This window comes from Anabas testudineus, chromosome 3, assembly GCF_900324465.2.
Source record: "Anabas testudineus chromosome 3, fAnaTes1.2, whole genome shotgun sequence".
Taxonomy (NCBI): domain Eukaryota; kingdom Metazoa; phylum Chordata; class Actinopteri; order Anabantiformes; family Anabantidae; genus Anabas; species Anabas testudineus.
Genome location: NC_046612.1, coordinates 2,732,254 through 2,759,881, shown reverse-complemented (window position 1 = coordinate 2,759,881; position 27,628 = coordinate 2,732,254). Strand labels below are relative to the sequence as shown.

Below are 27,628 nucleotides of genomic sequence, written 5' to 3'. Positions count from 1 at the left end.
CCATCTTCTCCTCAGAGAGACTGACGAGGATGGGTTTGAATGGACCGCTGTCAGCCCTGGTGAAGCCACAGAGAAAAGCTGACAGTGATGTTAACAAGTCTGACAGCAGAGAAAGACAGAGAGAGACAGAGAGAGGGAGAGCTGTGCAGAGAATGCCCCTGCTCAGACAGATTGATTGAGCTGACAGACAAATAAAACTGCTGTTTGCTCTGCCCAGGCCTGAATACATGCCACATGCAGAGACCGCGGCCTTTGAACTGGTGTCAGATATGTCAGGTTATGTCACACCTGGCATTCAGGTACAAAAATGAAATGTGAAGAGTGGGAAAAACTAGATTGATTCTTTTTGTAGCGGAGTGTTGGCAGATCAGTGCTCACATGAATTATACAGACCTAGCGCCAAATAGCTTTTGTTGTGTGCCAGGTTTAAGACAGAGAATATACACACCGATTCCTCCATTATCCTTTTTGTCTTACCTCATTAGTTTGATGCTAAAAATAATTTCAGTAGGAGTCAAAAACACCAGAGAGGGAGGAATAGTTCCAGCCAACTGTTCTTAACAAGTCGTCTACAGGTGTTAATTCAGATCTGCTCCCGATTCACTGGGTGAGAAACTCAACCTCTAGTGAAGCAATGGCCTCTTTTCCATCTTGAGGGTTTTTATGTTTTAGTCCAACGTGTTTCCAGTAGAAGAATCAGTTCTGTTTAAAAGTGTGCACTCTCCTCGTCCACTGTTTCTCTTCTCAGGGGAGATGGTCCGACAGGCTCGGGTCTTGGCTCAGGCCACCTCAGACCTGGTAAACGCCATGAGGTCTGATGCTGAGGCTGAGGTGGACGTGGACAATTCTAAGAAGTTGCTGGCAGCTGCTAAACTGCTGGCTGATGCTACCGCACGGATGGTGGAGGCCGCAAAGGTAAGCTGAAAAACATCAAGATTCAAATTTTACATTTTCCTTTTTATTTTTGTTCAATAAAAAGCAGTAAAATGACTGAATAGAGAGTAAATTATAAAAAAAAATAGTTTTAATCCCATTAGTAGCATTTTTAGAACCCCAGATAAAGATTTACGTGGCTCCTCAACATGCAAACTGCATGTGATGGCTCTACTACAGGGTGTCGTGTCCAAGGGCAGGACGGCTAAAGAGAAGCTGCTGATTTGCTGACACTGTGCATCATGTTGAATGTGTGGTGCCAACATCGTAGCGTCCAGTTTTAATTAATTGAAACTCGACAGTCCTCTTCAGTGCATTGATTTAGCCTCAGACAGGTCTAATCCTTCAGGCTAATAGGAATGTTTGTGGAGGTGCAGTTATAGACCTGTAAACAGCAGTTATGAAAATATAGAGTAGAGAATAAAAACATTATGAGTTTGACTATTTGATCCGTGTGGAGTTTAGAGATTTCAGATGCCAAGGTTTCAGTGAAACATGATTAAGAGTAAGAGGACGTCAGACTCCTGAGGGGCAGGCTTAGCTTTGCTTCTTATCCCATCTTCTTCTGTCCAAACTATTTATCTGCTCTCACTCTGCATCAGCTCATTATCTGTTTACAGAATCACACACTGATATTAATAACTCTCCCACTTCCACCATGAAAATTAAATGACGCCCTCCAGCTGGTTGGTTGAGTTTGATGCCAGACTTAGCACTGTCACAGCTGTATATTCGTCTGTGTCAATCCAGGCTGCGACCTGAGCCAGCCGTCGCCTTGGTAACTGATTAATTGAGCTTGTGCAGTTTAGCTTTTGGACAGCATGCTTTGCAGGTTTATGCTCGTCAGGTAATCTTTCACATTAAGAAAAACACATCTGTTGCGTCACTGTAAGGCACTTTGTCTTTTACTTTTAGATTCATTCAGATTTGACTGGCACTGATCAATAATTTTATTTCAGTCTCACGATATCTCTGTTTGTAGTGACTCCTGCCTGCAGCAGCTCTGGGGTTAAACATTACCTTAATGACATGGGTTTTCTCTTTGTTTAGCTGCAGATGAAGCTACCGAGTTCCCAGTTAATTAACCAAATGGCAGAGGGCTTAGCTTTCTCTAACTGACATTGGTCTCCACAGAACCCTGCTAAATTGTGCTGTTGGTCACAGAAGCAGAAACATGAAATCAGATGCTTGATTATATGAATAAACAACATCTCTTGACATTCAGCCATCAACAAAGCGGTGATTGTTCGAGTGAGGAGGAGCTGCAGCTGAGTTTGAGTGCAGTGATTAAGTCTGGGCCTCCTCTTCAAAGATCTGTGGATATTCTGAGCTTACTTGAACTGTTTGTTCTGAAGGCTTAGGTGTGGGTGTGTCTGCTGCTTGTTTCAGTCAGTGTGTGTGATGTGACGAGTGCTAACATGTTCCTGACTCACTCGGGAATCTTAAGGCGCAAAAAAAAAAGTTATGCAAAAATATAATCCCTGCACCAGCTGTTCGCACATCATGATCTGCGTGTGTTTTCAGGGGGCTGCAGCATACCCGGAGAACGAGGACCAGCAGCAGAGGCTGAGGGAGGCTGCAGAGGGGCTGCGCGTGGCCACCAACGCTGCTGCTCAGAGTGCCATTAAGAAGAAACTGATCAACAGGCTGGAGGTCACAATTTCTGTTCCACTGACTGAAGATGACATTAACATGAAGCTGTCACCATCTCCACACGAGAATATATTAGGATACTACAGGATATGAGTCTCCGCCCAAATAGATAGGGACAGTGAGAAATTTAGACTTTCAGACTTTTTAGACAGATTTCAGTTGTGTTGTAATTTCATCCTTTGCCTTATAACTCTGTACCACTACTTTGAAATATTCAGCTCATTATATATATATATATTGTTTTACTTAATTAACATCAAGTGTGGTAGTGATATTTTTTTATTATTTAAAGTCATTTAAACATTATATATAGACGAGGTGCATTAAAGACTTAATCTATGTGTATCATTGGTTTCTCAGAATGCTGCCAAGCAAGCCGCGGCTGCAGCCACACAGACCATCGCTGCTGCTCAAAACGCTGCTGCCTCCAACAAGAACACCGCTGCTCATCAACAGCTGGTGCAGAGCTGCAAGGTGAGGATGCAAAGCAGGCAGTAGGGTGGCATTTACTTTTTCATGTTTTTCGTTTGATCAGTTTTAAAATTTGGATCAATTTAAACAATTTAAACCTACAACCTACTTTCTGCACACTTTTTATTAGCTACAGTTAAATTATATGCATCCAAATAGTTTGTTTAATGCAGCTGTTGTCTATATTGTTTCTATTGTGACTCTGTTTAAGCCTGTGCATATATGTATAAATATTTGTATAGGCAGTGGCAGACCACATCCCACAGCTCGTCCAGGGAGTGCGTGGCAGTCAGGCCAAACCAGAGGAGCTCAGTGCACAACTCGCCCTCATAATCGCCAGCCAGAACTTTCTACAGGTGCAACACGTGCTCACATACACACTCTAACCTCATCATTTCTCACTGGAAAATGGATTGTTAAAACTTTATGCGTCCATAGTCAAACTCAGTAACTTCAGCCCTAGATTTGGAACCAGGCTAAACAAAGTATAAATAGTGTTTCTGTCATGTGGGGACCCATTAAAAATAGGCCTGTAACCTCTTTTTGGACCAGACAGGCAGTTATAGAAGAACTGCTGTAGTGGTGTTAGGTGTTGAATGTCTAAGTGCTACTTTCAGAGCTCCAGAAAACTCTACTGAACTATCCACCACATAGTTTCACTTTTGTTCCTCGGTTAGTTGAAACGTTTTTATCAAAATTGTTCTGAAGATTTTCGACATTGATGCATTTTCTTCTTTTTCACTCTGCAGCCTGGTAGTAAGATGGTGACCTCAGCCAAGTCATCTGTTCCCACGGTGACAGATCAGGCTGCAGCCATGCAACTGGGTCAGTGTGCTAAGAACCTGGCAACCTGCCTGGCTGAACTGAGGACGTCTGCACAGAAGGTAGATCTCAGAGACACTCACATGTGGCAGTGTTTTGGATGTGCCAGCAATGTGCACAAACAGACTTTTACAAACAATGACATCATTCCAAGATGCTACTGTACCTCACTGAGTTTTATATAGGAATAATAAACCTAATTGTATGTAAGGACAAAACCAGTACTAGTTATGAGTTCAAAGGAGGGTAAATGATCACAGCCTGCTTCATTTTCCAGGCTCATGAAGCTTGCGGCCCCATGGAGATCGACTCAGCACTCACTGCCATCCAGACCCTGAGAAGTGAGCTGCAAGATGCTAAGCTAGCTGCAGTTAATGCCCAACTAAAACCTCTACCTGGAGAATCAGTAAGAGACATTTTAGAACAATAACATTTGAGATTCATACAAACCATATGCACAATTATGCAACTTTTCCCTCACTCATAATCACTTCATTTTTCCTGTTTCAGCTGGAGAAGTGTGCTCAGGATCTGGGCAGCACCTCTAAGTCAGTGGGCTCCTCCATGGCTCAGCTGCTCACCTGTGCTGCACAAGGAAATGAACACTACACAGGTTGGTACTGCTGATGTACTGTGCTGAACACTGTACTAAATAGTTTTCATCACTCCGATCCATTTGTCTGTGACAGATTTTAAAGATCAAGAGGAGAGTTTTCAAAAAATCATCTTGAATCTTTAGTCCTAAAAATAAAACATCTATGTGAACATACACGATCCCAGCAGCTGCTTTGAGTATTGATGCTAGAATAAGAAATACTTGTATGGAGTACAAAAGTACTCCATACAAGTAAAGTAGTAAAGTAGTAAGTTCATCTTACTGCATCTCTGCTTTGCAGTGCACAAAAGGCTTAAAGCTTCTTTTTCACCATTTTAAAATATTTTTATTACTTGACATGTGATTGACTAATCCCTCAACTCACATAGTTTGGTGAAGAGACTTTTCTTATCCTCTATGGTGGCCTTGGTTAAAGGACACAGGACATGATGAAAAATTAACTAAATGTGTTTTACTTTTCTTCATAATAGTTGAGATGTCTTGTCAGACTGTTGATGATGTCTGTCTGTCCTCCGGTGTGTAGGAATAGCAGCCAGAGAAACAGCTCAGGCCCTGAAAACTCTGGCCCAGGCAGCCCGTGGTGTCGCTGCTTCCACCACAGACCCCAAGGCTGCAGCTGGTATGCTGGACTCAGCCCGTGATGTGATGGAGGGCTCGGCGCTTCTCATTCACGAGGCCAAGCAGGCACTGATTTCCCCTGGAGACGCTGAGAGCCAGCAGAGGCTGGCACAGGTGAGCTAGTTCAGAATTGCTCAGGGGCATGAATTCTGCTTAAGGCAAGACGGTTCTGTCCAATGTGCATCCCTCTGTCAGAGTTTGGCACCTGTGCCAAGAAGCTATGACCACCAAATGTCAGTGCTGTCAAAATAACAAACAATACAGAATAGTTTTCATTAGAACAACAATTCTGGCAGAATATAGAATATACAGTATAAAGTTTAAGATGCTGAACATTTATTTCACATAATTAAATGATGGGTTTAAATCCATGTGGCCTGCTCTTTTGTCCAGTAGCTCTTTTTCCACTATTTTGCTAAATCAATGTCAGCATCTGGTTAGTAAAACATTAAATACACGACTTATCAAACCTTCTCCACATAACAAATAAATTACAAGTTTTATTGATAGAAAAGTAAAAATCAGTCAGAGAAACACAAATGAAGCTGGTTTTGAAAAGTAACTTGATCATGTCAACATTGGGATACAAGCAGCAGGTGTTGGCTCTTGATTGAATCTCTGCCTCATGTGGTCGTTGGACCGTGTAGATAAAGAACATGAATGTGCTCCGTTCACCAGGTGGCCAAAGCTGTGTCTCATTCGCTGAATAACTGCGTCAACTGTCTGCCTGGTCAGAAGGATGTGGACATGGCCCTCAAGAGCATCGGGGAGGCCAGCAAGAAGCTTCTGATTGAAACCGTGAGTTTGTTCTATTACTCATCAAACCCCTCCCAGCACATGTGCGACACAGCATTGACACCACAACTCTTTCTGTCTGTGTCCTCTGTTCAGATCCCTCCCACCTCCAAGTCTTTCCAGGAGGCCCAGAGTGATCTGAACCAAACAGCAGCAGACCTGAACCAGTCAGCGGGCGACGTGGTCCACGCCTCCAGAGGCTCCAGCAGCCAGCTGGCGGTGGCCTCGGGGAAGTTCAGCCAAGACTTTGACGAGTTTCTGGATGCTGGTATCGAGATGGCTGGGCACACTCAGGTATGTCTCACTGTATTTGAGCTTCATGTGTTGATGTGTGTCTGAAGAGGTCATACTGTTAACGAATTTTGTCGTTTTAGAAAAAGGATGATCAGGTGCAGGTGATCGGTAACCTGAAGAACATCTCGATGGCCTCTAGCAAGCTGCTGCTGGCAGCTAAGAGTCTGTCTGTAGATCCTGCTGCAGCAAATGCCAAGAACCTGTTAGCTGCTGCTGCAAGGTACCACAATTACCCACATTCACATCCATACAGAAGCACATACTGTCTTTTAATGCTTTAATTCATAGTTTATTTGTTGTAGTATTTATAAAATGTCCATCAGCCCTTTGTTGTAAACTGTTGTTTTTAAACCACTAAGCACTTATTTAAACATAGAGGACCATGGTAATACTGTACATATTTTTTGCGATGGCCGGGTTATCATAAAGACATTCAGACATCTGCTCACAGTGGAAGTTATTTGTTGTAAATTGGTTGTAAAAGGATTTTACGACCAATTTAGGAACCGCGGCTGCCAACCTGGTAACAAACCTTGGTAAACAGTAAGAAAGCAGAAACAAAAATTAATAAATAAACACCAATGCAGAAAAACAACCATGTTGAAAGAATCATTATTTAGAATCTTGCACATACAAACATGCAAATGTATACCAGACATGCTTGGTATTCACATACACACTAAAACATATCAAATCATATCTCATTACCAAACATTTCTGTGCATTTCTTTGTTTCAGAGCAGTGACTGACAGCATTAACCAGCTGATCATGCTGTGCACCCAGCAGGCTCCTGGCCAGAAGGAGTGTGATAATGCCCTCAGAGAGTTGGAGGTAAACACCACTTTCTCACTTTGTAATGAAACATTCAGCACGAATATCAACAAAGTGATCATATCGAGATAACCACATCTTAAATCTTTAGTTTTATTAACTTTGTGGTATCTTAAATTAAATAATAATTGAAGAGAGAATAGTGAACATAATGAACCAATGAAATACTCATCTTCAACTCCTACTGCACACTCAGGCTGTCAGAGGAATGCTGGGCAACCCCAATGAGCCGGTCAGTGACCTCTCCTACTTCGACTGCATTGAGAGTGTGATGGAGAACTCCAAGGTAGGTCCCCCCCATCAAACAGCCAAGTGATCAAAACACCAAGCACACACACATACAGCGTAGCATCCTAAGTGATTCTCCCTTTCTTCTCTCTTCGCTCTGCTGGTGCTCTGTCCAGGTCCTGGGAGAGTCCATGGCAGGTATTTCTCAGAACTGCAAGACTGGAGATGTGTCTGCATTTGGAGACTGTGTGGGCTCGGCCTCAAAGGCTCTGTGTGGCCTCACTGAAGCTGCAGGACAGGTACAGTGTCAGGAGCTATTAGAGGGTTCATATGGGATTTTTACTGTAGAGGTGATGATGGTGACAGCTGCTGTGTTTCCACAGGCCTCCTACCTGGTGGGTGTGTCTGATCCCAACAGTCAGGCAGGACACCAGGGGTTGGTGGACCCCATCCAATTTGCCAAAGCCAACCAGGCGATCCAGATGGCCTGTCAGAATCTTGTTGACCCAGACAGCAGTCCCTCTCAGGTAACGCCTACTGTGTTGTAATGTTCTGTGTATCAGTCACCCAGAGTTAAATGTTAGAACAAGGTCAGGCTTTTGCAACGTAATTGGATACATGCACGTCTTTTTTGAAGAGATAATTTCTCTTCTGTTTCATCTCTGAATCCTTGCAGCATGTTGACATTAGATGCATCCCTAGATCATCATCATCTTATCTGATGTTAAAATCATTATCAGTCCCGCACCACAGCGCCTCATATTAACAGTCAGAACCCATCTAATGCAGAAAGAAGTGAGCTTTATATTATTGAAGTTAACTATCATCTTTAAATAGCCGTCAACATTGTTTAATATTCTGCGCACACATACGTGTTTGTAGTCAGAAGTATTTTCTTGGGGCATTTAACTGACTCTAATATTTATCTCCTGATCGTCTTATTTTCCTCTAACAGTCTTAGTTGAAGGTCAGCAGTTTATATCTAATGGTCTGACTCCCAGAAGTCAGTTTCCAGCTGAGCAGTTTATATCAGATGTTTAAGGGCAGAGTAAGAGTAAGAAAGTTCTTCCTAGTGGAAAAGTCAGTTGTACGAACTTCAACTTTTATTCTCAGAGTGCTCTGATGTGGGCACAACACGAAATATGTGCATTTTCATTTTGCATAGATACGATTTCTTTGTGACACCATCTGTAATTGAACGTTTTGCTGTTTGCAGGTGCTCTCTGCAGCCACCATTGTTGCTAAGCACACCTCGGCACTGTGCAACACCTGTCGCCTGGCTTCCTCCAAGACAACCAACCCAGTTGCCAAGAGGCACTTTGTCCAGTCTGCCAAGGAGGTGGCCAACAGCACTGCCAACTTGGTCAAAACCATCAAGGTAGGATTTCTCTGCCAGGCCTGTCCAAAGGTTGGCCCTGTCATCTATTTGGCATAGCACTATGTTGATATTGATGAAGCTTTGAATGTGATATCTTTTGGAATTGATGTGGGACAATGTTGACCAAGTCCCTTTGAGTGAATTCCAGCTGATATTTGTTCCCTAAAACTAATTTTTATCAGCCTGTCAGTGATTAGTTTTCCTCCTGAATCGTGGGTACTCTAGTTTAATCAGATTTGATTCATGTGCCATGTGTCCACGTCTCTCACTGTCTAGGCTTTAGATGGTGATTTCTCAGACGAGAACAGGAACAGGTGTCGAGTCGCCACAGCTCCACTAATTGAGGCTGTGGAAAACCTGACAACGTTTGCTTCCAACCCAGAGTTCGCCAGCGTTCCAGCTCAAATCAGCAGCGAGGTAAAGTCACGTGAATCATAGTGTGTGCAGCATTCATGGTCGTGACAGGATGTTATACTAAATGCAGATGTGTCTACATTACGCCTTAACTTTTGTTGTTCTGTAGGGTTCTGCGGCACAGGAGCCGATCCTCCAGTCAGCACGCTCCATGCTTGACAGCTCCACCCATCTGATCAAGACCGCACGCTCATTGGTTATCAACCCCAAAGACCCGCCCACCTGGTCTGTCCTGGCAGGTCACTCTCGCATCGTCTCCGACTCCATCAAGAGTCTTATCACAGCCATCCGGTTAGTGAGCCGTACATTCAGATATAACAAGCTGCATGGTGCCGTGTGCTGTGCTGTGGTTTTATGAGGATGTTCTTGGCTGAGACTTTGATCATTTCATTCTTTTGTGTACTTAAACACCTTTGATGGTACATCGGTCTATACAACACCTGTGAAATTAATTTAGCATCCCCAACAAACGATCAAAATTCTGCACCACGATGTGACAAATGCTTGTTCTTTCACCTCCACAGCTTACATTTTTAATCTCCCTTTCATACTTTTTGTACCTGACCTTGATCAGAACAAAACTGATGCCCATGAGGATTTAATTCCCTGTGTCACACTTGCTGAATTTTAAGGTCCCTGTTCAGCTCAGAACATCTGCACATTAGCATTCACACGCAGCCGGCTTAGCATCTCTTTCAATTCTGATGCCTTTATCGGGCTCTGTCTTTTGGACTGCAAATTGGGTGACGGGATTTGGCCTTAGCCTTTGATAGAATACAAATGGACATCCAGTAAAAGCCAACTTCAAAACTTTGAGTCTTGTTCCTCAAAAAGATGAGGTTTTATTTCAGTTTTCCCTTTAGTGTGCCAACATGCATCAAAATGTACATTTAACTAAACTTATTCTGCCCGTGAGGCCACTTGGAGGCTTCAAAGCTAATTTGGCTGCCCGGCTTGATCTCCCTGTGTAGTGACGAGACCCCACAGGCCAAATTTCAGCAGATGTGACCTGAACAGCAATGAGATGGAGGAAACTATAAGGAAAGATGTTAAAGAGACATCCTGGAGCCTGTCTGTGTTGTGTTAACATTTCTTTTCTCTCTTCCTGTGTGTAATCTTTCCATTTTTTATCACCATCTCTCAACTTCACTCTAAAATTTGTTTCCAACCACTTTACTGCTTTGTGTTTCTCCCCTTTTCCGGTTCCCATTTTATTCTCAGGGACAAGGCTCCAGGCCAGAGGGAGTGCGACTCGTCAATTGATAACATCAACAAATGCATCCGGGACATTGAACAGGCCTCTTTGGCAGCAGTCAGCCAGAACTTACCCAGCAGGGACGACATCTCATTGGAGGTAAGCAACCAACATAAAAGGACTCAGTGTTTTTTACTTTCTGCTGCTGGAATCACTCTGTTTGCACTTGTCTTTATTTTTATTTTTCCCGTCTTTGTATTGTTGTGTGCCTGTCAAATTATGGATCAATTATTGGTTTAATTAGGTCTCTGTCTGTTGTCGGTCAGATGCAGCTCAGAATTGATAAAAACGAATCTACACTGCAGATCAGAACTGATTGTTGCAGATAAAGCTCTACCCATTCCTGAGACTGGCACAGAGTATTTAATGTAGAACCTGTCTTATTGCAGTTTGTAGCTCTTGCTGCACTTTGACTGAATTAGAAGAGTTTAAACTCCTCAGGTGTCCTTTAAGGCACACTCCATTCGACTTACTCAAATGCACCTCTGTCGCCCATAAGAGCAATACAAAAACAAATTTCCTTTTATTTCCTGTCTTCAGGCGCTACAAGAGCAGCTGACGTCCACTGTGCAGGAAATCGGCCATTTAATTGACCCCGTTTCCACTGCTGCCAGGGGCGAAGCTTCCCAACTAGGACACAAGGTATGTAGGGCACCGAGTTAATTATTTTACTTTAACACTGTAACTGTGGAGATACTTTTTATGAGCAGTTCTGCATAATTTCTGCATTTTAGGAGTGGATAAACAAAATTAAGCTTTTGATAATTATCACAACATTATTATTTTATTCATACTCTTCCTGGTCATATTCTGTCTTTTAACTAACCTTTATTGATTTCACACAAGCCACTTCATACAGAGACCTGAACCTCTTGGAACCTGAGCCTGCACCTCATAAGCGCCTGTAGAATCTTTTCAAAGGTCTCATTAACTGTTTGCCTCAGGTGACCCAGCTGGCTCGTTACTTTGAACCCCTCATCAAGGCCTCTGTAGGAGTGGCGTCCAAGCTGAAAGACCACCAACAGCAGATGACTTTCCTGGACCAAACTAAAACCCTGGCCGAGTCTGCCCTGCAGATGCTCTATGCAGCCAAGGAGGGTGGAGGAAACCCAAAAGTACGACCATTTAATGCTCCATTTTATTCCTTGTGGTCTGTGTTTACACTGATGCACACTTGTCTGGACAGTCCCTAGATTCTGAATATAGTGCTGTCTAGTTTACTAACGATCTCAAAGTATGAAAGCTGCCCTCAGTTCAGACTGACTTACTGTTGTTGATGGAGGTCCACATGGCTCTGTGCTCGGCACAGTTCAGTATTATCATTAGTGTGTTTGATGTCGATGTATTGTCCTGTCTAATTATGTCGTTGGGCAGGTGTCCCTTCAAAGAGGCTGCTAACCTCTGGTTTTTACCTTGTTAAATAAAAAAATATTCTTTGTATGTACAGGATGATGTGATGTAATTTGTATGCATAAGCACATGTATTGCTATCCTACATCTATGAATATTTGATATGCCCTTGTGCTGTGTCAAACTTCACAGGCATCCCATACCCATGATGCCATAGCAGAGGCCGCCCAGCTCATGAAGGAGGCAGTTGACGATATCATGGTGACACTGAATGAGGCCGCCAGTGAAGTGGGAATGGTGGGGGGAATGGTGGAGTCCATCGCAGAGGCCATGGCCAAGGTGAGTGCCCCTGTGCACCGTCTCTCTCACACAGCGGGTTTGATGGCCGGATACAGGGTAAACGATGGGGATCAGGTCACACACACCAAAATTTTACCCTTGTGCTTAAACTGTGTTTGAGTAAATACAACTCATATCACTTTCTGGTTATTTGTGCAGCTACAGACAAACTCCCTCCACTTTCTCTCTCCACTGGTAGACTGATGGTCTGTCCTTATTGAAGAGAGGTGTTTAAGTCGATGTTGGTGCTCAATGTAATGAAATGTTTTCCTGGTGTACCTGAAATATTGATGTAAATTGCCTCAAAGGAGACATGTGGGATCTATTGGTTAGAAGTTGTGTTGAACACAGGAGAGTTTTTGATCTTTGTCCACTCATAATTTACTAATGAAGACTTCCTTTTATTTTTCCTGTTGCAGTCTGTAACGTCTTGATTAGCATCTCCTGAGCACCATTAAATTCACTGATTAACATATTAATACAAACCACAAGCTGCTGAATCACAGGAAAACCAGCATCAGCTGACGACGTCTTCAGCTTCTTGAGCTGGAGTTTTCTAATAGGTTAAGAAAAGGTTATGGTGTGGGTCACCAGAGGACATAAATAATTATTGAAAGTGGTTTTGGGGTTTGCATCATGGACATGTAGGTGTGTGTTTTGTTGACGCGTCACTCGCTGTGTGTGTGTGTGTGTGTGTGTGCATGTTAGCACTTGAATAAAATGACATAATCCTCTTAGATAATCTATTGGCATAATGATCACCCCCTGTTGTGAAGAGTTGAGGTGATTTTAAGGATTTCCAGGCAAGTCAAGGCCCAAGATAAGGTGTTATTTCACTCAGCGGGGAAGCGAACATCGTGTACCTGCAATATTGCGGATTTCTTTCATTACATGCTCTCCCCACACGGCGTCATCTCGCTCATGACTCCTCAGCTTCACCATGACACACAGATGTGTTGAGCACAGTCTAATTTAGTAGAAATGCTAGAAACGTAATGTGTGAATGTAGTTGATGATATTTTGAAGCTGTAATTACACAGTGGATTTGGGGGATAATTTATAATGAGTGTTTATCATTTATACTCTGTGTTTATTTGAATGTAAAATGGCATTAGTGTTGGTTTGCAGATTTACTGATGCCTGCACAGTCGGCATAATTATTATAATTGAAGGGTAGATCCGATTTAACATGTCATTGCAGCTAAAGAGATGAATGATTGATTATCTTCGTGTTTTGTGAAGGACAGGCGAGTCACAGATAAAATGATAATTTCACTTTTGTTTTTAACTCGCTGTGTGTTTGTGTCGTTCTTCAGCTGGATGAAGGTACTCCACCTGAACCTGAAGGCTCCTTCGTTGATTACCAGACCAGTATGGTGAAATACTCCAAGGGTATTGCTGTCACTGCTCAGGAAATGGTAAAGTTTGAAAAGAATGGGTTACACTGTGAACTGTTTTGGCCATGAGACTGTTTAACATATTTACATAATCCAAAACATTAGAACCACCTCTTTAATATAATGCACTGCAGTAAGACTCCAATGCTCACTATGAACTCAGTAATTAACATACAGTTTAATTAATGTATAACCTTATTAAAGTACAGGTGTACCTAATAAAGTGTCTGTTCAGGCTAAATCCCAGGAAATCCAACCTATTTATGATGACACAGATGCCAAAATGTGGTTTATCTGCCACAATATGTCACTGATTGATTTGACATGGAAAATGTTAAATGGCTTGAATCAAGTGGAAATGTGTTCATCATTCCTTCTTTGTTAAAGATTGATTTCTGATTCATATGCTAATATGACTTCATCGTTACATGGCAAGACATAGCCAGCTAGAGCCACATTCAGCATTAACCCCGTCGCTTCACTGTATCCTAGCACCAAGTGGTTTGTGTGATGACACTTCACACACTTCACACCAGTGATGGCTGAATTTCATGATTCTTCTTTTATGCACTTTGTGTTTCTTTGGGGGAAAAACCCAAAATGTTGCAAACAACGAGCCCCAAAGTGACTTTCACATGTGTGGTTTAGTTTGGGATGACAGTTGGTGTGTGTTTATCCCTCAGATGACCAAATCGGTGACAGCTCCAGATGAGCTGGGAGCGCTGGCCTCCCAGGTGACCGTGGACTACAGCCAGCTGGCCGTTCAGGGGCGACTGGCTGCTCACACAGCTGAGCCCGAGGAGGTGAGCAGGACCTGGGCGACATTCATAGACAAAATGTCTCGCCTATTATACACCTTTGCTGCCTCAGTGTGGCAGATTGATATTCTTAACTACGGTACTTCAGCAGTATTCTGATGTGAACAACACAGAGACGTGTTCTCTGTATTAACCTTTACGGTATTTCGTGTTTATCTATATCGTCTCTGGCAGGTCAAGAACATTTAGAACCCTGAATTCTTATTTTCTTCAGTAAATTTGTTTGTGTTATTGCTGCCCTCTGTCTTATCCAGATTGGTTTCCAGATCAAGACTCGAGTGCAGGAGCTCGGACATGGGTGTATCTTCCTGGTCCAGAAGGCCGGAGCTCTGCAGATCACCCCCTCCGACAGCTTCACCAAACGAGAGCTCATTGATTGTGCCCGTGCAGTCACGGAGAAGGTAGAATCAGTTAGTTGTTTCAGTTTCTGTATAGAGTTGATCTTTGCCTGGATAGTAAGGAATAACTTCTATTTTTTTGCCGTCATGATATGATCAGTAGGCGCTGGTTAGTTCTATGATTCATCGTGTCGGATGCCTCCTGAACAAAAACATTTTGTAAGCAAGCCTTCGCCACAGGCATGTTTATGCTTCTGAGGGTGACTGTTTAATTCATAGTCCTTGGAAAATACATTATTCTAGAGTCTGGTTTAATAATTTATGTTTAAGTATTTGTCGTGTTATATCCGACTAGTCTGGAAACACTGTACCATTCTGCCCTGTGAATACAAATACATTACTCAGTTAGAAGAATCCCCTACTTCCAGTTATTGCCACTTTAAATAGTTATTCAAAAGCTGCTTATTCTTTTGCTGAGGATCTCTAAGACAAAACAAAAACCTTTTCTCTGTGTAACATGTCATGCTTGTTCTGTTTCGATCTCCTAACCTTCCAGAATTTCAGTGTAAAGTCCTTTTTTGTAGTAGCGAGAGTCTGGAAACAGCCGTTGATCCATTTCTGCTGCCACTCAGGCATTTGTGAGGAAAACAAATGGTGGTTGGAATCAGTTTGACATGTACTCATTTCACAGAGTGAGTGATGTTGTGTGTTGCTCTGCACCAACATGGTATTTTGTTGTCGCAGCAAATTTTTAAATTGTCTGGCGACTAGTGTGTTGAGCCTTTCAGTTGAATGTATTATTTATAATGTTCCAATAGTACAAAATGCGAGGTGAGTTGTTTGGATCATTAAAGGTGTGCTCCACTGCACCTCAGTGGACCAAAACAAAACAAATAAAAGCATTAATCCTCCTTATTAAAATGTAAATGTGAGAAATCTGCACATACTCATCTGTCTGTTCATGGGATTTGGTGTCTGCTCGTGTCCCCAGGTGTCCTTGGTGCTCTCAGCCCTCCAGGCAGGCAACAAGGGTACACAGGCCTGCATCACAGCGGCCAGCGCAGTATCTGGCATCATCGCCGACCTGGACACCACCATCATGTTTGCCTCAGCCGGCACGCTCAACGCAGAGAACGACGAATCCTTCGCTGACCACAGGTTAGAGCTGGAAATCGTCTTCGTACCCGATTGTGTGTGTTTACACACACGACTGTGAGAGGACAAAGACAAGTCCTGACTGGAGCCTAAAATCTACCCTCTGGTTATCTGTCATCTATAACTGACAGAATGACATATTAAATTGTGAACAGAGGCAGGAAATCTGTTAGACTACAAATTACCCTCAGGGTTTGAAAGATGTGCAGGAAGTGTCACATTTTCCACTGTTCTTGTTCTTAGACTAAGACTCCTCCTGTGGTGCGAAAAGACTCAGAAGTTAGAAATTATTCTGGTTATATTCTTTCTAATCCCACATTGTGTGAAAACGTGTGGTAGAAATCTTCAGAATGATTGATCACAGTGAAATTTGGAGCATTACATGCTTCTTTGTCTAAAAATCCTGAGTCTAGATTCTTACAGAAACGTTACTGTACCACTGGGGGCAGGATGTAAGGGAATGAAATCACACAGTTAAATCAAGAGGAAACTTTACAGTAGCTTCCTCAATTTGTTCTGATCACTTTAGAGAAATAAGTAACCTGACATCTTACATAACCCCTAACCTCCGTCTTTGTTTGTGCATCATTTCTGATGATTAGAATTTACCTTACTGATCCCGTCTTCACTGAAACCTCCTCTTTCTGCGCCGTGTCCAATCTTCTGTCTCAGGGAAAACATTTTGAAGACAGCCAAAGCTCTGGTCGAGGACACAAAGATGCTCGTGTCCGGTGCAGCTTCCGGTCAGGACAAGCTGGCTCAGGCTGCACAGTCTTCTGCAAAAACCATTACCCAGCTCACGGATGTGGTCAAACTGGGAGCTGCCAGCATCGGCTCGGACGACCCTGAGACACAGGTTAATCCGTCTTGTTTTCTTCCCTCAGTTTTCTGTTTGTCCTTTATTCTCTGTCCATGTTATCAGACAAAACCGTGCAAGAATGAGCTGTGAATGGCAATAACCTTTCAGACTTTTGTCTCTTTCCTGCACTGTGTGACGATAAATTGGTCGATATCTGCGTGTCCTTTCTCTAGGTGGTTCTGATAAATGCTGTCAAAGATGTGGCCAAGGCGCTGGCTGAGCTCATTAGTGCCACCAAGTGCGCCGCTGGCAAAGCAGCAGATGATCCATCTATGTACCAACTGAAGAGCGCTGCCAAGGTGAGGCTGTTATCTAATGTAAAGGTCTCCAGGGGGTTTGAACACAATTAGTTTTAGAAATCTTTAGAGTTAAGGAATCAAATATTATATATGTTAATTTGTTGACGGGCAACAATGCAGTTTGTTAAATAATCATAAAGCTGGAGATGATACTACACAGTATGCTCAGCATGTTTCAGACTCCTCTTCCTCAGACAGAGCTATTATTCAGCGACAGTAGGGCACTTGTTCATTATGAAACCCTGTTCACGAGTTAACCTGACGACTGTCACAGTAACACAAATAACCAGTAAATGACTGTTCAATTAAAGAGGAAGCTGGAATATTTCTAACAAAGACAAATCAGCATTTCTTCAACGCATAAGCAGTTTAAATTCTAAAAGCTCCAGTTCATAATCTGCTCCTGACACTGCTGTCTGCTTGTTATCACCTCGAGCTGTGAAGTTTCACAGTCTGCAGCAGCTCAGTGTGTCGGGGAGTGTTTCAGATGGTAACAACATACAGTTTTAGGATGAGACGCCTTGTAAAGCATTTTTAATATTTAAGTATCAGGTCTGGAGGACTGTGGGCTTTTCTGCGTGGTTGCTGTGCTCCCCCTGTCTTTCAGTCTGCTGTAGTACAACTGTACAGTCCTAAACAATCCAAGTAGATTTTGTCATGTGAGTTATTTACTGATTAACTCAGCTAACTGGTGTCTGTCCATCTAACTATTTTTTTTAGTGCCTGTTGCATAAAAATCATTGGACAAAAACACGTTTACTGATGATTTAATGATAAATGATTTATTTCCATGTTTACCATCAGGTGATGGTGACCAACGTGACGTCCCTGTTGAAGACTGTCAAGGCTGTGGAGGACGAGGCCACCCGAGGCACCAGAGCGCTGGAGGCCACCATCGAGTGTATCAAACAGGAAATGGCTGTGAGGATGGTTTAAGGCATAAGAAATATCACCAGTATGACAGAATGAAGGATATTACATATGACCGACTGATGCTGAATGATGAATTTGGGATTAGAGTCAGGGACACAGCAAACACTCAGTTAGTTTTGTTATGCGGAGGAGGCTTTGGTCAGCCTCCCAGTCAGATTTTCACTCTGCTTGTCAATTGACACCGACCGACTTTGTCGTCCCCAGCTGTTTCAATCCAGGGATCCTCCCAACAAGACCACCACACCTGAGGAGTTCATTCGCATGACTAAAGGCATCACCATGGCAACGGCTAAAGCAGTGGCTGCAGGGAACTCTGCCCGGCAGGAGGACATCATCCATACAGCCAACCTCAGCCGCAAAGCCATTTCAGACATGCTCACCACCTGCAAGGTTCTGTTTTTTCCGTCTTACCCAACCTAATGTCGTTACGTGTAAAGTAGCTGGAACTTTGCAGTGTAAAAAGCGTCTTGTGATTTTCTGTCTTCCAGCAAGCGGCCTACCATCCAGAGGTCAATGAAGAGGTGAAGAACCGAGCGCTGATGTTCGGGGCAGAGTGTACAACAGGATACATTGATCTACTGGAACAAGTGTTACTGGTGGGTTGAATTCTGTGCCACTACGTTTGCTCAGAGGTTTTTCTTGTTCACATTTTTAAAATGATGTGCACAATTTTAAAAGCACATGTTTTGTTTAAATTTAAAAAAATATGTTATATCATCAATACTTTCACTCAGCTTTGTTTATAATTCTGATATATATGGTGTCTTGAGAAATTGTGGAATATTAGACAAATTATGTTTTGTGGGTTCGAGTCCTTCTCAACCAAATGTGTGTGTGTGTGTGTGTGTGTGTGTGTGTGTGTGTGTGTGTGTGTGTGTGTGTGTGTGTGTGTGTGTGTGTGTGTGTGTGCGTGTGTGCGCGTGTGCGTGTGCGTAGGTCCTGCAGAGGCCCGGTGCAGAGCAGAAGCAGCACCTGGCGGCGTGCTCCAAACGAGTGGCTGGAGCCGTCACAGAGCTTATCCAAACTGCAGAGGCAATGAAAGGTAATGACACACACACAAATACACGCTGCCTACTTTTACAGTATTACGTGTGATGAACTTATATCTTCATCAGTAAGGGATAACTTTTATTTTTTTTACTAATGAAGCTTCCAACAAACTCTTTCATTGATGATAATCACCAGTAGGAAACGTTTTAGTCCCCAAATAACAGAGAAACATCCACTTAACAAGCTCTTGTTAATATTCATGTTCTCCTTCTCTCGCCACAGATGGAGGTAAGTTAGCATTATTTTCTGTTCTGCGACTGATTTCACCGGTTGTGAGCCATTCAGCACCTTTTCTCAGCGCTAACATCCATTCTTTTCTTATCATTCTGACATCCAGCTTCTCTCAGGCTTCTCCACTTTATATATAGTGAGCTCCATCCATCAAGCTTGGTTTTAGTGTGCCATTTCATTTTAAATAAATCACTCCATCTTTATTGCAGTGAATGGCAGTTTGGTGCCTCCATCCGCTGTGCATGGGATGTGATGATATACAGTGGCAGCACTCTTTTCATTTATTCTGTGTGATCACTCTGTTGTTGTGAGGCATGTACTGTCAACACATGGCTTTGTGAAGTAGTTGGTATCACATTTGAGTTTTAATCTTAATTTTGCACGTGCATGCGTGTCCCAGGTTCAGAGTGGGTGGACCCCGAGGACCCAACAGTGATTGCAGAAACAGAGCTGCTCGGAGCTGCAGCATCCATCGAAGCAGCAGCTAAGAAGCTGGAGCAGCTGAAACCCAGAGCCAAGCCCAAGGTGAGTGACTGCATGAACGAAGAGTTTGTCAGTAACCGGACAAGTGAAGGAAGGCAGAATTAGTGAAAAGGAGATGGTCGACTACTAAACTAAATACTCCATCAGGAGGTTATGAATCATACAAGTGTCATTACAATCATAATTTCATGTATATGTAAAGTTGTACTTAAAGTATTTAGTATTTAAAATCTGTATGTTTCATTAGTGGGTCAGTTTGTTTACTGCTTTGAACGGATTTAACTACTGTTGAGTAACGTGTTTCTAGTGGAAGGAAGTGTTCTTATCTTTTACTTCGTAACTAGAAGTACTGATACCTAAACATAAAAAGCACTTTTAAGTAGAGCTCACTTAAGTAAAGCTACAAAAATATAATCTGCAAATCTAAGAATTCAACATACTTAAAAGTAAATATATTATATTTAACATATTAGATATATGAAATATGTTGACTTTGATGTACATAACAAAGAGTGCAGTGTTGGCTGAAATCTGAACACTGAATGAGGATGTTATTGATATTGTAAACCACAAATACACCCATACTTATAGCTTTATCGATGTTCTGCACCAGTGTTAGTAGTTTTGTTTTTTCTATTTTAATATTTCACAGTAATTAAAACACATTTTGTTGGAATCACGTCTGGTGTCTCGTCCCACCTCCTCCCTGATTACACATTCAAATAGGTTTTAAAGGTGCAGTTTGTAACATTTAGACGGATCTATTAGCAGAAATATAGTATTCATTATTATACCGTCATTAAAGGGTTAGGGTTAGGGTTAATAATTTAAGTATTACACTCTAAATACATTACCTCAATGCAGTTTCTAAATCTATTGCTATCTAAAGGAACCTCATCACTTGACACATTCGTAGAAGACACCATGACACCTCTCAGACATCATGGGTTCACTCACACTTGGAAACGTGGGTGTAGGATGTGGTCCAAGTCTGCATTCTGCAGTCTCACCACTAGATCCTGCTAATTCTCCTACTTTTTACACACTGTACCTTTAAGATCTTTACTTCATCTTTTAATTTGAACTTTCTCAGACTTCATTGGCTATCCATGTTCACCAGCATTTTACCTTTTGGTTTTTATTCATTGTAGCTGATTGTTGAGGTGAAAACTCAATGAAATCCTCACCTCATCAACTTAATATTGTCCCCTTTTACATGTTTCCCTCGTCCTCCTCTTCCTCCTCCTCCTTCTCCTTCTCCTCTTCCTGTGATCATCTGTCTGTGCTAGTTCTATCTAAAGTCTGGCTCTCAGTTAACCCCCTCCCCTACTTCCCTGCCTGCCCCCACAACCCGGAGGCCTTCTCTGCAGGGCTCTGTCTGATATGTTTGATATATTAGGTTGTTATTCAGTCCCAACTATATATCAAACATATTCCTACAGTGTCCCGCTCTGTCTACAGACTTGTGGTGTGACTGTGTTTGTGCATGAAAGTATGATTGGATGTGCAGGACTGACAGATGATGTTTGTTGCTTCCTCTGTTGAGCCGTTGCAGTTTAATAAGATGCTTTGTATCTGGCTGTGTGAAGCTCGTGGATGCCATCTTTTGTTCCTCTTGGTCACAAATTGTTTCAGTATTCAAGGGGAAATGATGAATCAGATCCCAAACAAACTCCCATTTAACAGGATGAATGGTGAATCACATCGATTTCCTTTTGATGCAGAAATCTTAATGTAATATGCAACGTGTAGTAAATTCAGCCTGTGGTGGTTATAGTGAAATAAATTGTGTGACTTGTAAAGAAAAGCTGTAGAATTAGTTGACCAGAGTTAAATTTACACTCAGAGGGAAGAACCATGATTTAAAATTTAAATCCTAGTAGCACTAGAAGTGATGAATCCTGTCTGATCTGATCTTCTCCCTCTACTCAGCAAGCAGACGAAACTCTGAACTTCGAGGAGCAGATCCTGGAGGCAGCCAAGTCCATCGCTGCAGCCACCAGCGCTTTGGTCAAATCAGCCTCAGCTGCCCAGAGGGAGCTGGTGGCTCAGGGCAAAGTGGGCCTCATCCCTGCCAATGCTGTGGATGATGGGCAGTGGTCACAAGGCCTCATTTCAGCTGTAAGTACGAGGGAGTGTGTTACACAGTTTACAGACTGAGTTATGAACAAGAACACTCAAGATCACTCACCTTTCTCCACCAGGCACGTATGGTGGCAGCAGCAACCAGCAACCTGTGTGAGGCAGCCAACGCGTCAGTGCAGGGCCACGCCAGCGAGGAGAAGCTCATCTCTTCAGCCAAACAGGTGGCAGCGTCCACAGCCCAGCTGCTGGTGGCCTGTAAAGTGAAGGCGGACCAGGACTCTGAGGCCATGAGGAGACTGCAGGTACACACAACAGTTGGATTCAACACCAACACCTAGCATTACGTTTTAGTACTACAGATAAATACCATTTCAGCTACTTTACCTTGCTATATCTGTTTTATGCCACTTTATGCTCTTCTTCTGCAGATTGCTGGAAATGCTGTGAAGAAGGCATCGGACAACTTGGTGCGGGCCGCTCAGAAGGCAGCGTTTGACAAAGCAGATGAAGACAATGTGGTGGTGAAGACAAAGTTTGTGGGTGGAATAGCACAGGTAATACATTCAGGTATCTCTATAGTGTGTGTGTCTTCTGTTGACTACCTCATGTGATACCAGGCGCGAGGAAGGAATCACAGATCTTACACTATTTAAAGCTATTCCAGTGTGAAGAGAGTGTCTAGTTATACAACTAACATTCATATTGTCGTGTGACATGCATTAAGTTCAGATGTTTTTGTCTGTGTCCAGATTATTGCAGCTCAGGAGGAGATGCTGAGGAAGGAGAGAGAGCTGGAAGAAGCCAGGAAGAAGCTGGCTCAAATCAGACAGCAGCAGTACAAGTTCCTGCCCAGCGAACTACGAGAGGACAACAACTAACTATTCAACCTTACCGTCGCTGGTGCACACGCATAAAGCAGTGTGAAGAGCACATACTGTATGTTTGTGTGTGAATGTGTGTCCTTTTTAACGGCACACGTGGTCAGTAAAGCCCAAGTCTACAGTGAACACTGAGTCCACATCACATGGAAAGATCTTAGCAACAGCTACTGGCAAGTTTGAAATGGAACTGATTACTTTCTGAAAAGAATCTAAAGATTGTGGTGATTTGCCTGATGAACTGCTTTTTGTCCTCCTGTATAGCATGAACTACTTTGACTGATGTACTCTGAACCAGAATGTGACATGCTTGTGACAAGCACTATAGCTCGTACGCTCTCGTTTGCCCATAAGCTACAAGTTGTTTCTCTTGTTTTACAGTTTGCAGCTCCAGCTCATAAACTTTTAAGATGAAGAATTGATTGTATTACTATTCATATAAGCATTCAGCTGCAAGTCTTTGTCTGCCTTTACTTTTCAGTCACGCACCTTATTCTGTTTAAGTCATGTCAATCACATTAATGGTGGTTTCAGTGGTCATTTACACAATATGAAGGTACTGTTTTGCTGATCTGTGTTCCTCTGGCTGTAAACATCGTTTAATGCAGACGGTCATATGAGCTTTGCTTTGATTTCATTTCATGTCATTTTATGCAGATTTGTTGAGGCTCTATAGACAACGTGTTTGAATAGAGCTGCCACCTTATGCAGCCACCCAGATTTAAGGAGCATTAAGTTACCATGTAAATGCTTTTTTTCTACAAGAGAATTACCACAGCGGGAATATTTATTACTCTTAAATATTTTTAGCAAAGAGGGTTTTGGGAGGTGGAAGTAGTTTCATTTATTTTCCACCAATAGCAGATCCTGTTGTGGTTTATTATACATCTTTCCAACCTCAATTACCACTTACAATTTCATGTATTGAGGCCAAACAGTGCAAACTGTATCACACCATGATGCAATATTGTGGATGGTGCTTTAGGGGGCAGTCTCGGTTTGCCTCACACCATGCAAACTCAAACCAGATGCACTGATTAGTGACAATATCATGCAAATTAGGGAGAACTTGTAAATACCTCAGACTTTTGGAACAAAGTGAATGACATGCAGTGCAACTTCTAAAACGCTGTGCACTCACACTGTTCTTTCTCTGAGGGTTACTACTCCCTGCACGTATACTTTAGCCCTTCCCAAAATGAGTTTCTATTCCACTGTTGGAAAGCAATTTCTTCCCCAGCAATACTCAGTCACTGCCAGAGATTGATTTGAGTTGATTCACCTTTAATTCTGTGAAAATCTAAAGATAATTTAGCAATAAGTAAACTCTAAAAAATGTGTATGACTTGCAAGTAAAATAACTGTATTGAAAGTGAAGTGACAAACGCTGATCACTGCAGTTAATCCTTCCTTCTTTTATGTCTGTCAGTGTCTGAATATAAGGGTGCTCCGTGTGACTTCACTGAATATACTACTTGTTGCAATAGAGGAACTTTTTTGTTTACCAAGTTGGATTGTAGTGTGTTTGGTTTCCTTGTCTGCGCTGTTTCAATATTAAACAATATTATATTGTAAGATTAGGTCCTGCTGTGAAAATGCATGGCTTTGTGCTTCAGATGCATCTTTTGTTTATGCAGCATCAACTTTTAAGGAAATGCTGAGGGATTCTGGCCTCCACATGCAGACGATGTACCACAGACGGCTAAAGACAGACCATTACTTTTCAGTTTTTTTGGAGAGTGGGGTCTGGATTCAGGTTTTTTATTTTCTTGAGTGTATGTAGGGGGGAGGGTCCACTGTTCATCAGGGCAGTCTGTAGTGTCATTATTAGTGCCTTAGTCTGTAGCCCATACAGTGTCTGGTCTGCTTGAGTCACAGTTTCACCTCATCGGTCAAAAGAAGGTCCTGGACAAGCAGTTTGTTGGGAATGTAGGTTCACCTCTGTGGGTTTTCTACCTTTGTCCCACTTGTGAACATACTGGTCCCCTCAAGTGCTGGAACAGCTGCACCCCTTTTCTCTTTTTCTCTCTCTGCCCCATGTACGGCCTTGTGGGAGGGATGGACAGCTGTCCGCCAGTCAAAACAACAATGTGCTGCAGTTTCAAATGTTCCATCAGTATGTATATTATATATATATATGAACACATTTTTGTACTGCGTTCCATGTGCATATACTCCAGTGCTTCTAAACTATGACAGACCTGAGATTCGGGTGTGTCCACTGCTTTACTGTGTGTTATGAAGTCACTGAAACGTTGGGTGGGCTTTTATTTTCTCGTGCTTTTAAACCTCTATGAAAGATAAATGTGATAAGAACATTTCTATAGAACTGTCACGATTAAGATGTCGTGACACATTTCAATGATGTGAAGTAATTGAAGTGTTCTTTATGTCTTTCTCCCTTAACTGAAATAAAATTATGAAGTTATTACAGTCAAGATAAGCGATAACGTACAATATGAAAGATATTTATCTGGCCTCAAAACTATTTTTTGTACTCACTGAAAATAAAGCATTTCAATGTAACTAAGATTCTGACGTTGTTATTCTTTGGTCTTTTGTTTTCCACTGGGTATTTACTCTTCTTTTCATTAGTAATAAGCATGAATATTTGATGAAGCACCTAAATGAATCAGTACTGCTGCACATATACTTTCAACGCATGCAAATTCTCAATGCTGTGAAGCCAAATAAATTCTCTCAGGATGCTTCAGCATCAGTACCGACAGGATGCAGGGGCACCACAAGTCCTCCAGTCCAAGTAAATAATACAGAGGTGTGTTCTGGCCTCTTTAAGTGTCTGTGTCAGTTTAGTGTCAGGACAAGATGGTGTTTCTGAGTCAGCACTAAACCTGAAGCTATACTGAGTCCAGGCTATGAACTGAGGTCTGTGCTAAATTTGTCAGGCACTAAAATTTGAGGAGGCAATGTCAATTACAGTAGCACAGCTGCTCCCAGCTCTGCTTTTAAATCTGGCATCCACTTTCTGACATTTCCTCATGAAGTCAGGTTTTCCTTCGACGAAATGCCTCTCTAGGTGACAGAAGTCTAAATCTCACTGACCGTTTAACATTTTCCTGTCACACTGGATGCAACTTATAATAGGAAGCCCTGCTGCACTGACTTAAACTGCATAAACCCTGGCTAAACAGACAAGGGCATTGAATTTAATGTGGACAAGCAGCTGATATCATCCATTATTTTTATGTCCTAAATCTAATTATAATAAAAGTCAGAACGCGGATACAGTTACTTATGACTGTAACATGCTACATAGAACAGTAAGAGCCTTTATCCACAGACGACAGGTGTATTTAACATGACTTAAACAGGCAATTGATTTATTCTTCTCTGTTACTTTTTGCTGTCACTGCTCCATTTTTATTAGAATAAAAATGATTGTAATGAAAACGTGTCGGATCAGGTGGATGACTGTGTTACTCCATTGATGGAAAATGACACAGCCATGACACATTGCAACAAGCACTGTTCACAGAGACTCATCACACTGACATTTTTACATGACCTCACCATCTGTACGAGCGCTGCTCATCCAGACAGTCATGGCAGGTGTAATTAGGTTGAATCAGAGCAGAGAAGAGAAGTTTGACTCAGGTTCACTGGGTTAATCACAAATATAATTCTCTTTCAGAACTTTTAATTATTAAGGAGAAGGTGACAAATTGCAGTCTGTACATCAACAATGAGATCATCTCATCAATGCTACCGTTGCATGTCATTATTTTGTCATTTCTCTCTCCTGTAGTGTTTCCTCCTCTCTGCCTCCCTCTCTCTGTTCTCCTCTGCAGGTATCCTCCTCCTTGGAGCTGTATATCTCCAGAGTCCAGTTACTTGTCCTACCCACCTGTCCAGTGTTCTTGCGGCTTGTTGTTTTTGTTGCCTGCTGTTCTTTTCTCTCTTCTCTTTCCACTCACCCCAACCGGTCAAGGCAGATGGCCGCCCACCCTGAGTCTGGTTCTTCTGGAGATTTCTTCCTCTAAAGCGAGTTCTTCCTCTCCACTCCTGGTGCTGCTCAGTGGGGTTGTTGGGTTTTCTATATAATTCTGTATACAGTTATATTTTGTAGAACTAAAACACTGTAAAGTGCCTTGAGAGGACTTCTGTTGTGATTTGGCGATAGACAAATAAAATTGAATAGAATCTCTATTCAGTGACATAATCTTAGTCTCACTCACATTTTTTTTGTTGTTGTTGTTGTTGATTTCCTCTGGAATAATGAGAAAATGCAGTTTACTCAGGTCTAGACATGGTTAGACAAACAGTGTGTGTGTGTGTAAATATAACTTTTAGATTTCAGATTGTCAGCAGTTTAAATGACCCCATTTGACAATGATGAGGAAAATAGCCCACGTTAGCCATCCATCCTTGCAACTAAAATTACAATTCTATGAACTCCTCCAAACACTGTGTCTGTAAATCATTAATTGTTGGACAGGTACAGTGCAGCAATGTTTATCTCTCTATGTACCCTGGGTGATAGGGTGACATGGTTTGCACCATGATCCTCTGATCTCTGGACATGACTGGCATGCCTGGCTGGCTGCTAAACAGTCCACAAAACACATGGCAGGATGACAACACAGTAACAGCTGACTGCTTTAAAAAAAAAGTACCACAAGAGGCAAATCAGACCAGACCACCAAGAAGTAAAATATAGGGTTAAAAACAGTGAAAACGGGGAATAATTTAACTTAACTTTATATGTAGGTGGCATGAAATGTATATAGAACAAGTCAAAGTTTCAGAGCAAAGAGATTCAACCCACAGCCCAGTTGCTTCTGCTAAGTGGGAGTGACACTAGGATCCGGTGGACAGAGACCAGCTGGTGCTCTCCAAGTAGTAAAATACCAAAAATATGCCTCAGTAAAATCTAATGAGAGTATTCGGAGCAAATAAAAAAGTAGATGATTCTAAAATTCAAAGACTCCTTGAAGAATAAGAATATTCTACTGGCTGAGGTTGTTGGTGCATGTGTGTACTGTTATTACACTACATCTTATTTTCACATACTTGTATTTGATTCTTCTTCTTCTTGAGATCCAATATTCCCAACATGTACAAATATTAATTACTGTAGCCGACA

At 42.2% G+C, this 27,628-nt stretch overlaps 1 protein-coding gene across 2 annotated transcripts in view; it reads left to right on the top strand.

The window, feature by feature from the left end:
- The window catches only part of tln2a (talin 2a), a 71,675-nt gene extending 46,621 nt beyond the window's left edge, over nt 1–25,054 (top strand). The window contains exons 22-59 of one of the 2 annotated variants that reach the window (XM_026378258.2): nt 749–915; nt 2,458–2,586; nt 2,947–3,060; nt 3,300–3,413; nt 3,807–3,941; nt 4,157–4,285; nt 4,390–4,492; nt 5,019–5,227; nt 5,792–5,911; nt 6,005–6,202; nt 6,283–6,422; nt 6,941–7,034; nt 7,231–7,320; nt 7,439–7,561; nt 7,646–7,789; nt 8,479–8,640; nt 8,917–9,057; nt 9,164–9,345; nt 10,276–10,408; nt 10,850–10,951; nt 11,254–11,424; nt 11,852–11,998; nt 13,315–13,416; nt 14,079–14,198; nt 14,468–14,614; nt 15,543–15,709; nt 16,379–16,562; nt 16,739–16,864; nt 17,669–17,785; nt 18,002–18,187; nt 18,286–18,393; nt 18,734–18,839; nt 19,070–19,075; nt 19,479–19,603; nt 21,494–21,682; nt 21,766–21,948; nt 22,075–22,200; nt 22,396–25,054. In XM_026378258.2, the coding sequence (XP_026234043.1) occupies nt 749–915; nt 2,458–2,586; nt 2,947–3,060; nt 3,300–3,413; nt 3,807–3,941; nt 4,157–4,285; nt 4,390–4,492; nt 5,019–5,227; nt 5,792–5,911; nt 6,005–6,202; nt 6,283–6,422; nt 6,941–7,034; nt 7,231–7,320; nt 7,439–7,561; nt 7,646–7,789; nt 8,479–8,640; nt 8,917–9,057; nt 9,164–9,345; nt 10,276–10,408; nt 10,850–10,951; nt 11,254–11,424; nt 11,852–11,998; nt 13,315–13,416; nt 14,079–14,198; nt 14,468–14,614; nt 15,543–15,709; nt 16,379–16,562; nt 16,739–16,864; nt 17,669–17,785; nt 18,002–18,187; nt 18,286–18,393; nt 18,734–18,839; nt 19,070–19,075; nt 19,479–19,603; nt 21,494–21,682; nt 21,766–21,948; nt 22,075–22,200; nt 22,396–22,524 (5,168 nt within the window). In that variant the 3' untranslated portion in view covers nt 22,525–25,054. The remainder of the gene's footprint in view (nt 1–748; nt 916–2,457; nt 2,587–2,946; nt 3,061–3,299; nt 3,414–3,806; nt 3,942–4,156; nt 4,286–4,389; nt 4,493–5,018; nt 5,228–5,791; nt 5,912–6,004; nt 6,203–6,282; nt 6,423–6,940; nt 7,035–7,230; nt 7,321–7,438; nt 7,562–7,645; nt 7,790–8,478; nt 8,641–8,916; nt 9,058–9,163; nt 9,346–10,275; nt 10,409–10,849; nt 10,952–11,253; nt 11,425–11,851; nt 11,999–13,314; nt 13,417–14,078; nt 14,199–14,467; nt 14,615–15,542; nt 15,710–16,378; nt 16,563–16,738; nt 16,865–17,668; nt 17,786–18,001; nt 18,188–18,285; nt 18,394–18,733; nt 18,840–19,069; nt 19,076–19,478; nt 19,604–21,493; nt 21,683–21,765; nt 21,949–22,074; nt 22,201–22,395) is intronic. The other variant, XM_026378259.2, reaches the window with a different exon arrangement.
- Nucleotides 25,055–27,628: the final 2,574 nt, after the last annotated feature.